Below are 11,536 nucleotides of genomic sequence, written 5' to 3'. Positions count from 1 at the left end.
AAAGCATGCAGAATCGACTCAGAATAGGAAAAGGAGACGTTTAGGTCAATTTTATGCATTCTGGCGTTCGTAGATACAAGAAAACTGTTAAAATTCTTCAGAAACGTCACTTTTGAAGTGTTTTCTTGTACTTTTAAGCCAATCAGATACCCTACGGGCTCGGAAAGTGCAACGAAACCATCAAATTTTAGCTAGAAACTGTATTTTTGTCGATTTTTATTGAATTTGAACTATAACTGTTGGGAAAGATTTTAATAATAATAATAATAATAATAGCCATGACGATATACAACGCTCTAGGCCCGTGCCATTATTACACATCTTAGCAGGCGAAGGGGGTACACCGGCCTAAGAGTTTAATGGCTTTATAGTGATTCTACTCATATTCAGATGGCGATGAAGTTGGTAAGTCAGAAATGGCATAACACAATTTGTGTGTGTCTCAGCTAGTCTCTTAGGCCCGAATATTCTCTAGCCCCGTGGAACGTTTATGTGTTATCCTGACTGTGTTGAAAAATTTACCAGGATGTCTACTTGGACATTGACAACTCCACCATCATATTATAATTAACATTTATACAAAATATTGTAAACATGAAAGCTTGAATAAATCTATTTGATTTAAAATTCGGAAATTGATATGTTTTCATGTAATTAAACGAAAAATTGAGCAAGGTTGGTTACATACTACATTCGCAATGATTTGCAACACTTACAACAGAACACAGCGGCTTTACAATTAAGCTTTCATCTTGAGAACAGCAATGCAAATCTTAAGTTTTATATTTTCGTTTATTTAGTCTCGAATTCAACGGTTTTGCAATTCTGCATTCCTGTTTGCAGAAAGCAATTACTTGCACGTTTGTGTTTACTCTCGAGTTAAAAATACGAGCTGTGAATTTAAGACATTTTTTATTATATTATAAAATTTAATACAATATTAACATGTAAAGTCAGTGTTTAAAATTACAAAAATATCAAAAATTATCACAACTTGTAAACAAAACAAAAAAAAAACAAAAGAGACAGCTGATCCACTAGTTTCATCTTCGCTTAGTTCTCTGATACTGGATCCAGTTGTACACGTCTCGACCACTGCGATCAGAGAAGAGCTGGTTCGTTTCAACAAATTCTGCACACAGCTTCGGTGGTGCCAAATGACCCCTGGATATGTATTGCGAAAAATGTCTCTGCATTAAAGACATTTGCTCTGAGGTGAATGGTTTCTTTCCTCTTCTCTTTACAGGAGTTATTTGCAATTTCTGCTTTATCTCCGCGATTGTCGTTTTTCTTGGTGATTTCTGCGATTTTGGTGACTTCGTGTTCAAAGTTCCCCTGTGACTCGATATTTTTTTCTTTGGTGTTTCAATCCTCCGGTCTTCAGTACTGGCTCTCGCTATAAAAAATATCAGCAATGATATACAATTTTCTAGACTTTTCAGCATACGTACCCCCTACTTTTTCAGAAAGCGCTTCTTGTGTAGTATGTGTAACTTTGTCACACTTTCGACGATCCGAAGGCACTTCAGTAATATTGTCTGTAGTATAACATTCTATCACACCTGATTGTGAGACTTGAGTGTCTGTTGATACCTCCTGCATGAGGTTCGTTTCCATTCTGTTGATTGTACTTTCTGTTGAACAGGTAGTTTCAAACGAATCCAAACTGAGATTGTCTCCTAATAATTCTTCAGAGGTAATATGATCGTCTAACGCCGGATCCTCTTCAGGTACTGGTAAATCTTGTGCAATAGTGAGTATTTCGTCGAGACTTTTACCTCTGTATGAAAAGAGTTCTTCTCCATCTACGATAGTCAAAAATTTTGCCCACCCTGTTAGTTGAAATAAAAGTTCGTCTTGTCGATATACTTGTTCATGGACTTTCTGACTATGACCCATCAATTTTGCAATCTGACCGATTTCATTGTCATTCATTGTTAACAATTGGGAAAGGGTTGCGACTTGTTTTCTTAAATAAGTGGAACGTAAAAGATGCGGTTCTTCAGCACCACATTTCTCTGAGTAATCTCTTAAAACAACTGAAGCATCGATAAACATCGCTCTCGTAGGTATACCAAAAAGGTAATTGTTTGAATAGGGAACACCAGCTTCTTTTCGATATTGGAGAAACATATCTAGATACCTACAACACAATCAAAAATCTTTTAAAAAGTAGAAAAATCAAAGTACTCATTTACCTGCATTGATTTTCGTCCAACAGCACATGTAATATATGTAGACGCTTTCCAATCAAAGTCATAACTTTGTATTTATTCGCTAACTCCCGTTGATACATTGGAAGGGATTGAAGTATTTCATCATCAAGTTCGATTTTTTTGTTATACAATTCCAACGACATACTTGCAACTTCACTGACTCTACGTCTATTGTACACAATAACTCTTGCCAACGCAGCCTTTCCTAATTTTAGCCATGTGTCGAAATCGAAACCGTCCTGTAACCGTTGATACGCCTGCTCCGCTTCAGAAACTATCAATGTGGAAAATAATTTAACGTCCTTTGCCTTTGGTAAATTATGTAATTTGGCTGCTTTTCTTTGCAAGCTGGTTCGACCAGCTGACCTGCCAACATAGATTCCATAGTTTTTATCATGGAGAGTTTTGAAATTGTCGAAACGGCCACGCTCTTCACATTGTGTGGGAAGATTATGAGTTAAATAATCAACGTTAAGTGCGTCTAAAAGAAATGTAATACTCGATCGTAAAGCTTTTGCCAGACTTGGCTTTCCAAACTCGCCTGTTTCCTTGTCAAGTGAACACAAATTGAAAACTCCCTCTAGTAAGGCATCATAACCTCCATAGAGTATCAGATCTTCAAAATCCAGAATGGAGGGGTTTATGTCTTTAACATCTAAAATCAATCGTGCCATTCTACGCAAATGTTGGCGATCGTTCTTTAATGCGCTGTATGAACCACGATGCATTAAGGAATATCTTTCAGCAACAAGTTTCAAACATTTATCTTCTAATATCTCGTGTAGAATTAGCCCAACTTGAACAGGCTCTAAGAAAGCGAGAAAAAGTTTCTGACTGAAAGAATTCGCTGTAAATTCCTTCTGGATAATCTTAAAGCGAGCTTCTTTAAGCACATTTCTTCTATTTGGTGGCCGTCCAGTACATTTGCGTTCATGTCGAGCAAAGTTTCTGGTCATTATTTCACCAAAACAATTTGGGCAAGTAATTAAATTGGAGGCTTGTCCTGTCACTACTCTCCTTATAGCAATTTTTTCCTCACAGGTGGCATTTTTGTTAAAATTATAATCACCCTTTCGCCTGATCTCTCGTAACGCAGCATTCCGTTCCACACTATTAGCTTTCATAGTCATAATATTTTTCACTTCTTCCTGATCTTTGTGTTTTCGAAGAATATGTGAAGACATTTCAACAAAAAACTGTTCACAGAAATAACAACAATGGCGTTTTCCTTTGGTTTTTGACGTTAATGGGTTTACTAGGGCAGAAGAACCACAATCCATAATTAACGGTGTTATGAACTTACGTTCCTCTTCAATCGGCAGTTCCTCCCCTATTAATTTTCCGACGGGGAGACAGTAACGAACTTTCACTTGGATTTCACGTTCGCCAAAATTTCTAGACAGCAGCACAAGTGTTCTGTTTTTGTCGGAAAGTTTATTACCTACAACAAAAATTAAACTTCGATTTGCATTTTTTTGTTACTATACATACATTTATGGTCTGTCGCGGGCAAACCAGAATACAAAAATCCGCTGATGGTATTGTCATCTCCACTGCAAGCATCACAAACGTAATGCCCTTCATGTAAAACGGTGTGTATCTTCATTGAAACGAAACATTTCTTTATATAAATGGTCAAATGAGCGGAAATCCTGCAGTTTGATTCTTCAACAGGCGAAACCAATGGCGTAAACATCAAGTCAAAGTCTTCATTGCGGTTCGAGGTAGTGGGCATTGAAGAACTACTTGAACTTTGTCCTTCTATAAATATTTGAAAAATTATTAGAACATTATAAACGACTAATATTAGGTATAACGTAAGTTGTAAAAATCTCTACAGATGAGAGTAACTTACTTTTCAAATGGCATTGCATACATTATTTATTGGGTTGTTCCAGAGAATTATACAGGGTTAGTATAAAGTCCCGAAACGTTTGAATAACTTTGTTATTTGAAAAGTTTTTTTTTCTGAAATTTGCTTTGGATGTATAATTAAACATGGCAACTTTAATGGAACACCCAGATGTTGTTTCACTAGAAATAAACAAGTTGATAATTTCTGAAATTAGTTTTTTATTCTGCATCAGAAAATGCCAAAAAACCTGTATGTTGTAATCAATGCAATCAATGTTGTAGGTATATATCCAAAAAAAATTTCAGCAAAAAACTTTTCAAATAAAGTTATTCGCCCGTTCCGGGACTTTATACTAACCCTGTATATTAAAATATACTACATTTAGGTATCAGGCATAGCTAGAAAAAATTTTTCTAGTTATTTAAAAAAAAAAGTTTTGGTATGCCAAAAGTCTTATTTGCAACTTACATAACACCCGATTGGTGGTTTGGAGTTTAACATTTGAGTTAAGAAAAGATTTTTCAGATGGACGAATAAAAATATGTGATGGATGTGTGTAAGTTGTTTGTTTTCAAAAATGTGTAATATTGGTTTATGTTTATGCACGAAAGTATATTGGAAATAGCATATGTATAATGTATAGGTAATTAGTGTTACATGTGTTATGTAAGTTACGTTTATTATGTTAAGTTAGGTACTAATCATTTTTATAGCATCTTTGGAAATGTTAGCAAGAAAGCTAACGAAAAAAAATTGACATTTTAATAAAATTGATCAGAATCCGAGAAAATAGAAACCTGAGTTTAAGACAAGAGTAAAAAAATCTAAGTCGGCCATTAAAAAGACGTTTTGGATTTTTTTTACAAAAAGCCTGAATATTTCGTAATTATAATTACTTAATGAAATACCTACCTCCTTCAAACAATCTTTTCTTGCAAGTCTGTAACTGAGACTTCGTGTGCTCAGATGTTTCGCCATTTTCATCGCTTTCTTCTGACACTTCAGAAGTTGGCTCATATTCTTCGTCGGTAGCATTACTTTGGAAAGGTTCTTCGTCGCTGTCACTTATCTCGTATCGGCTGCAGGGTACGTATTCAAAAACGATCTCTTCTATTGGTCGCACCAAATCAACTTGCCAACATTCTGTGTCCTCTAAATGTTGTTTTGCCAATTTCAAAACATTCAGATCTATAGAAGAAGATTGACATGAAATAGATTGATTATAAAGAGTAGAAATGAGTTACCTGAACTACTCATTATAACATTGTCCAGCATCCTTTTTTTGAGTGTTTTATGCCATATTTGAAAGATTTTAGGAGTTCCCTCTGAATATGTCAGGTGATGGGTAAGACGTTTTTTTTTTCTGAAAAATAAGTGATGAACTCGTTAAGACCATAACACAAACACTGGTTCTAAAATTTCTTGGGCGAAACGAAAAAGAAAAAATGCGAAAACATGACAATTTTTTGCTTTGAGCCAGATACACCTTGCCACATATTGGTGTATCGAACTTTTGAAATATCGTGTTTTAATTTTTTTGTTTTGAAGCAAGAAAACAAAATTCCCGTTTTGTTTCTATTTTGAAACCGGAAAACGGGTTTTTCCTGCTTGTTAAGTATTTTTGTTTGAAGCGAATAATTACATAATTATAAGTACCAAATGAAGTTCCAAGATTCCACTACTGATCACAAGCTAAATTTCTAACAATTTTCTACGAAAGCAAAAAGCGAAACTACTTACCAATGCAATCTTTTGACTTCAGTCATTGAAGCGCACAAGGGATCAGGGCAGAAATATAAAACTGTGTCGTCCTCTTCTAAGACCACCACTCTGGCATGAGATAAGCATTGTTCACAAATAACATGCCCGCATGTGACTAAGTAGAAAGACTTACTGGGCAACAATGGCAATCTACAGGAGTGGCATACAATTTTTCCTAATAAAAAAAAGTGAAAAATAAAATGTCAAACACATTTTGTCATAACATACTCATGAGGGGCAACGGATAGTTTTCTTGAGGCTTACAGACTACACATGTTTTTCTTATACAAGTTTCTGTTCTTGTGAGCTCCCTTGTACACATATGATTCTGGATATCTGCTTTATAACTATTTGTTATAACATAGGCTAGCCGACGCAGTTCGATATTAATATTTTGTGAAAAAGGCATCTCCTCACTTTCAACCTGCTCTATTTCCTGCGGAGTTAAATTATGTACCATGATGCACTTTAAACTGCCCAAACATTGGATCTTGTTACATATAATAAATTCATGGCGGTATTTGCACTGAACCCTTCTACATCTCTTCATTAAGAACTCTCTGCAGGGAGTGGGTGTTAAAATTCTAAAAACGAGATCATATAGCACATAAAATTTCAGCGGATCGAACCGATGAGCTACTGAAGCTGATCGATTAAATTGGAGTCAAAGACGAAAAATTAAAAAAAAAAGTACCAATAAAAGAAAGTGGACAACTTCCCTCCTCTATTTGGCCTCTGCATACAGGGCATTGAGGCATATCACGTGCAATCAATTCTCTTAAACAACCTTCGCAAGTACTATGCATACAAGGGTTCAAAATGCACCAAGAGGTCATGCTTATTTCGGAGAAACAGACTGGACAAATAAACTTATCATTTTCTTGTTCCTCTATTGTCCTATGAGTAAATTTGCATTTGCTTCCGTATTTACAGTTGCCGAATTGTTTAAATTCTTGACAAATGCCCGAAATTTGTAATGTTCTCAACGTCTCGTACCTCATGGTGTCGCTTTGATATAGCGTTTCTCTGTACTGGATTTCATCTTTTGAGGACACATGAAGGTATCGACAGTACTCTCTATGACATCTCTCCATTTGAAAGTCCCGACAGAACTTATAGGGATGCTTTAAATTGCACATCGGATCTTTACATTCCCCCTTCGAGAATTTCGTACAATAACTACGACAAAAATAAATACTGAAACTTTGACTTGAAGTGTTGCACTTTAATCAAAATATAATCTAGTGTTGAAAAATTGTGACTTCAAAGAGATTAATTAAAAACTGTTTTCAGGGAACAATTTGAATATACACCGTTTTTTTAGGAGTTGCGTATTTTTTACTTTTATACAGGATGGCAGGTTTGAATTGCCAAACGTTAACGCAAGCTGTATCACTTCAAATCAAGCAAGAAATCATCCTTAAGAAGTTGGGGTCGCAAATGTGCTGTTATCGACCTTGCCAATTTTGCCGTTAGTACTCTTTCTGACCCTGCGTTAATAGATCCTCAAAAGCGTATTTTAATTCGGATTGGAGCAAACTATGGCCCCAACTTCTTAATAATTGTTGGTTTGTTTTGACGTGATAATGCAGCTTGTGTTATCGTTTGACACTTTGTATAACATAAAATTGTAAGTGAATTATTTTAAAATGAAATCAAAACATGCATGTTGAACTTACTATTTCTAAATTTCACGTAAACAATACGTTACTGTACTTTTTATCTTCTGTTAATGGGAAGAATATATCCAATAATTACAAAATTAAAAAAATGCTGATATGTACTTATCATTTTTGTTATTTTTTTGTTCTATATCGCTGCTTTTCTAAATGTGCATGTCCAGAGTTTCCCTCACTTTCAGAGTATTCTAATTTTTTTATTATTACCTATTCGTAGTTTTTTCAAAATACTTTTTAATGAGATATTACAAATTTCGCAGGGCGAGTCATTTACCGCGCGTTCCTTGATGTTTCATCAATTATTAGAAATGATAATTTATTTTTGAAATTCCGATGCCACGTTGGCACGCTATTCCAATTTTCTTCAATTTTTTTGGGAATGAAAGTATTCACAAATAAAATCGCAGCAGGGTTATTTTTTAAATTTGTGTAACAAGATTTTGTGGAAAGACGCGCTTTGTTGTGGTATAAATAAAATTAAATCTTCATGTACATAATGTTTATCAAAAAAATAAGTATTACAATTTTCAAATAACGATATTCCAATTTTTTCAAATACAACATCATGTATTTTATTATCGCATCTCATTCTATTTTTTGTTTTCTTCCCCATTTGTTAAGTATTTTCTATATTTAAAGTTGAGAGTTCCTATGTTTTTTTTTTTACTTTTTTAAGAGACATTGACATATTGAAAAAATGAGCACAAAATTAGAATAAGATATCGTAATAAAACACTGTGTGCTAATGGAAAAATATAAATATCCATATTTGTAAATTGTATTAAACTATCAGAACTTTTTTAAACAATGGGTATTTTAAAATTTGATTTAATTGGTACGACAACAAAGTGCCAAATATTGTAACACACAATTTGCGATTTTTTTGATAACTCTTTCATTGTCGAAAGAATTAAAAAAAAAAGGAATAACGTGGCAACCTCGCAATCGATTTTAAATGATAAATTATGCTTATAAAAACCAGGAAATGGCTAGTAAATGTAGAAATATATGGGCGTTTCATTAAAAAAAAAAAAAAACAAGCAGTGTCCCAACCCTAATAAACTGAAGATTCTGAGTTAAATAAAAATAATTTTAGCATACAGCCCTCAAAGTATCGTAAATTTTGGTGCTTGACTTTTTTTCTAACAATTTATGAGTTATCGATGACCGCGTGTTTTGTGACTCACCCTGTATAATGATATGAAATTTTTGCGATAAAATTCAGGTCTGTTAGAAGAAGAAAGAAAGCAAGCCAATACAACTAGATTTTAATAACTACCCAAGCTCTAATCTACTCCCACTACTAGCACTATTAACATATACTCTTTTCTACTGTGTTGTTAAATAACTGCGTAACACATTAGACAAATTTTTTGATTAATTGAAGCCAATGGACTTAAAATATATTCAAATTGATAGCAGGGCGTTCCGATTTTATTGTTCTGTTGTATAACTGACGCGAAGTAGTTTTTATCATTTGCGAAAGTTGCAGACTCGATATTGTCCCTAGACCAGGGTTGGCCTGACTTTTTGATTTAAATCGTAATTTAAACCAAGTATTTTTTTTTTAATCATTGATTTAAATCATTCTTGATTTTTTAAATTTTCTTTTTGAATTACGAGCATATAATGCATGTTACAGTCTTTTAAATGCAATTTAATTCAATAAGGGTACTACCTGAGTGCCGCCGCAATTTACGTAGATTTTTCCGGGACACCACGAAGGCGAAAGATCCGTTACAATTTACAAGTACAATCCAATTCTCCTAACTTTGGCAGTGTCGTAAATTAATAGCAAAAAACAAGCATCTGGCATGTTTACGTTTACGTCTACAATGGATGCAGACCCTTTCAAGCTTTCAATAAAAGAAACTGACAATGGTTTTACGACACTTTCCCAAAATTAATAGAATTAGACTCTTGGAACGTAAAGTATTTATTTCGTCAGCTGCAGTTTACATTTGCCGATAGAGGCACGATTCAAACTAGGCAGAGCCGCATTTGTGAATGTATGAAAATACCTAGAAAATGAAAATTACAACAACTACTAAAATATAGCTTTTAAAAACTGAATAAAAATAATTAAAAGTTAAAATTTAGTTACATAACTTTTAATTTTTGTCTCACTACTTTTGAAGTTTGAATTACTGTGGGTAACCGAAAAACTAAAAAAATCAAAGAAAAATTAAAAACATTAAAAAAAACAAAAAAAATGTAATTTAAAAACTAATCATTGATTTTTGATTTTTTTTTTAATCCGATTTTTTCCAACCCTGACATAGACATATATGTATTTATAAAAATTTAGCAAACTAGCATTAGCATTTTTATTGTTTTACTCTTAGAAAGCCATTTTTGTGAAAAATTTTGTTTTTGTCGTAGAAGCTTATCGATTGAAATCAAACTGTATCACTACAAGAGCAGCATAAAAATGCAAGTACTAAAAACAATCTACAACATTTTTCAACTTTCGTATTCCTTATGGGCAGCATATGTTTTTAAACTTTAACAAAAGCAATAGTAAGTTAAAAATTTGAAAAAGAAAAAAATACCAGGCTACGGCAAAAACGTTGAAACAAGATCAATTTAATAACACTAACAGAAAGATCGCTAAGAAATAAATATCTGAATTTTTATGATAACGGAACTTTAATGTTGTTTTAGATGTAATTTTTTTCAAGTCTGAGGTCATTGATAAATGAGCTTTTTTTCTTGATTACCAATATGGATCAACCACATAATTTAACAGTATTTCTAACTGAATTCAAAAAGATGGCACACTGAAATACATTTACTTTTAAATATGAAAGTATTCTCTATTCAGGCCCTTATTTTACGCCACCCGACTCTACGACTACTTTTGCGTTAAAATTAAGTTTTTGATTTTTTTTATAATTACTTTGTGTGGTTAATGGCGGTCGTCATTCAACAAATACATCGGACTAATGATACACAACTAAAATGTATAAAAATCTAAGTGAAAAAATGACCACCAAACCACTGTGGCCGGAACTCCCCTAGCGTTATCTGCACAACACGTTTTGTTCAACAATTTAAGCCAAAGTATAGAATCACCAGAAATTATTGTTATTGAAGTGCGTAATAAAAAAAATTATTCACCTACCTTTCTCTAGAACGACCTAGGCCAGAACTTCCTGCTTCCGAGTCACACATATTGTGATAAAATTCACTTTTTTTACGTAACAACGATGGCAGAATAAACAACGATGGCAGAATAAACAACGATGGCAGAATAAACAACGATGGCAGAATAAACAACGATGGCACAATAAACAACAATAGCGTGATAACAACAACAGCGGCTACATTCGACTCTTCGTTACAACTACAAATTGGAGACTGACGGGACGCGGTGGTAGGCTGGTAGGTTGGCGGCAAGTGCAGTAGACAGTATTGCACAATATTATTACACTTGCTACAGATTTCCAAGGTCAACGAGACAACGCTGGATGCATCAGATGCAGATGCATCGTTCCCTAATTTGATTTAAATGTTTGCAGTAAAATAACGATGAGTAACATTTTCATGCTGGCATATAACGCAGACAAATAAACTTTAAAATTATTCAATACGCTACGATACTGCTATCAATGGTTACCTATTTATCAGTAAAAAATTAGAAATTTGTCATTCTCGTTAATATTTTGAGCCTCAATAAAGTGGCAACAGCGCTGAAAATTTCAATTCAAGTCAATTTTTAATTAAAAAAGCGATATTCTGTTTAACATTAAAATAACAGAGACGTTAATCTCTTACTATCTTATTTGTAAATATGCAAATTAAGTTTCGCATTGCTGTTCGCAATATGAATGGAAAATTGCAACACCGTTTTGGTAATACCAAACGAGAATTCTAATAATATAACCTATAAATTTTTGACTTTATTTCTGCTTTCAGGACTAAGAGACTTCTCTTAGCGGTGTTACGGGGATAAGCACGTTATGATACGATTTCACCTTTGATGCCTAAATAATTATTACTTAACAAGATATTCCGCTTCCTTT

At 33.7% G+C, this 11,536-nt stretch overlaps 1 protein-coding gene and 1 long non-coding RNA gene across 5 annotated transcripts; one reads left to right on the top strand and one right to left on the bottom strand.

Moving 5' to 3' along the window:
• The first annotated feature begins 257 nt into the window (after positions 1-257).
• On the top strand, positions 258-635 carry LOC135143860 (uncharacterized). The gene is made up of 2 exons (XR_010282910.1): positions 258-405; positions 459-635. It is a non-coding gene; the product is annotated as an uncharacterized LOC135143860 (long non-coding RNA).
• A 260-nt stretch (positions 636-895) lies between these two features.
• On the bottom strand, positions 896-10,940 carry LOC135143867 (uncharacterized). 4 transcript variants are annotated; one of them, XM_064075802.1, is made up of 10 exons: positions 10,636-10,940; positions 6,061-7,011; positions 5,812-6,007; positions 5,316-5,434; positions 4,984-5,259; positions 3,708-3,977; positions 2,758-3,657; positions 2,199-2,697; positions 1,452-2,143; positions 896-1,396 (listed from the first exon to the last, which is right to left on the bottom strand). In XM_064075802.1, the coding sequence occupies exons 4-10, from the start codon at positions 5,344-5,346 to the stop codon at positions 1,044-1,046; spliced, it is 3,021 nt and encodes a 1,006-aa protein (XP_063931872.1). In that variant the 5' UTR covers positions 5,347-5,434; positions 5,812-6,007; positions 6,061-7,011; positions 10,636-10,940; the 3' UTR covers positions 896-1,043. The 4 variants fall into 4 exon arrangements, with proteins under 4 accessions (XP_063931872.1, XP_063931870.1, XP_063931869.1 ...); XM_064075800.1 differs by having other exon boundaries at positions 2,199-3,657; positions 6,061-6,416; positions 6,527-7,011; positions 10,636-10,938; XM_064075799.1 differs by having other exon boundaries at positions 2,199-3,657; positions 10,636-10,938.
• Positions 10,941-11,536: the final 596 nt, after the last annotated feature.

This window comes from Zophobas morio, unplaced genomic scaffold, assembly GCF_036711695.1.
Source record: "Zophobas morio isolate AGI-343-1 ecotype UQ-CSIRO unplaced genomic scaffold, CSIRO_AGI_Zmor_V1 ptg000076l, whole genome shotgun sequence".
Lineage (NCBI taxonomy): Eukaryota > Metazoa > Arthropoda > Insecta > Coleoptera > Tenebrionidae > Zophobas > Zophobas morio.
This window is presented reverse-complemented; position numbering and strand designations above follow the sequence as displayed.

Bases quoted from the DNA above. Each gene is read 5' to 3' on its own strand.
- LOC135143867 (XM_064075799.1), bottom strand. From the start codon at position 5,346: ATGCTGGACAATGTTATAATGAGTAGTTCAG. The intron at 3,978-4,983 runs GTAGGTATTTCA...AAATATTTATAG, and splicing joins GAAAAGATTGTTTGAAGGAG to AAGGACAAAGTTCAAGTAGT. The intron at 3,658-3,707 runs GTATGTATAGTA...TTTTTGTTGTAG, and splicing joins GCCCGCGACAGACCATAAAT to GTAATAAACTTTCCGACAAA.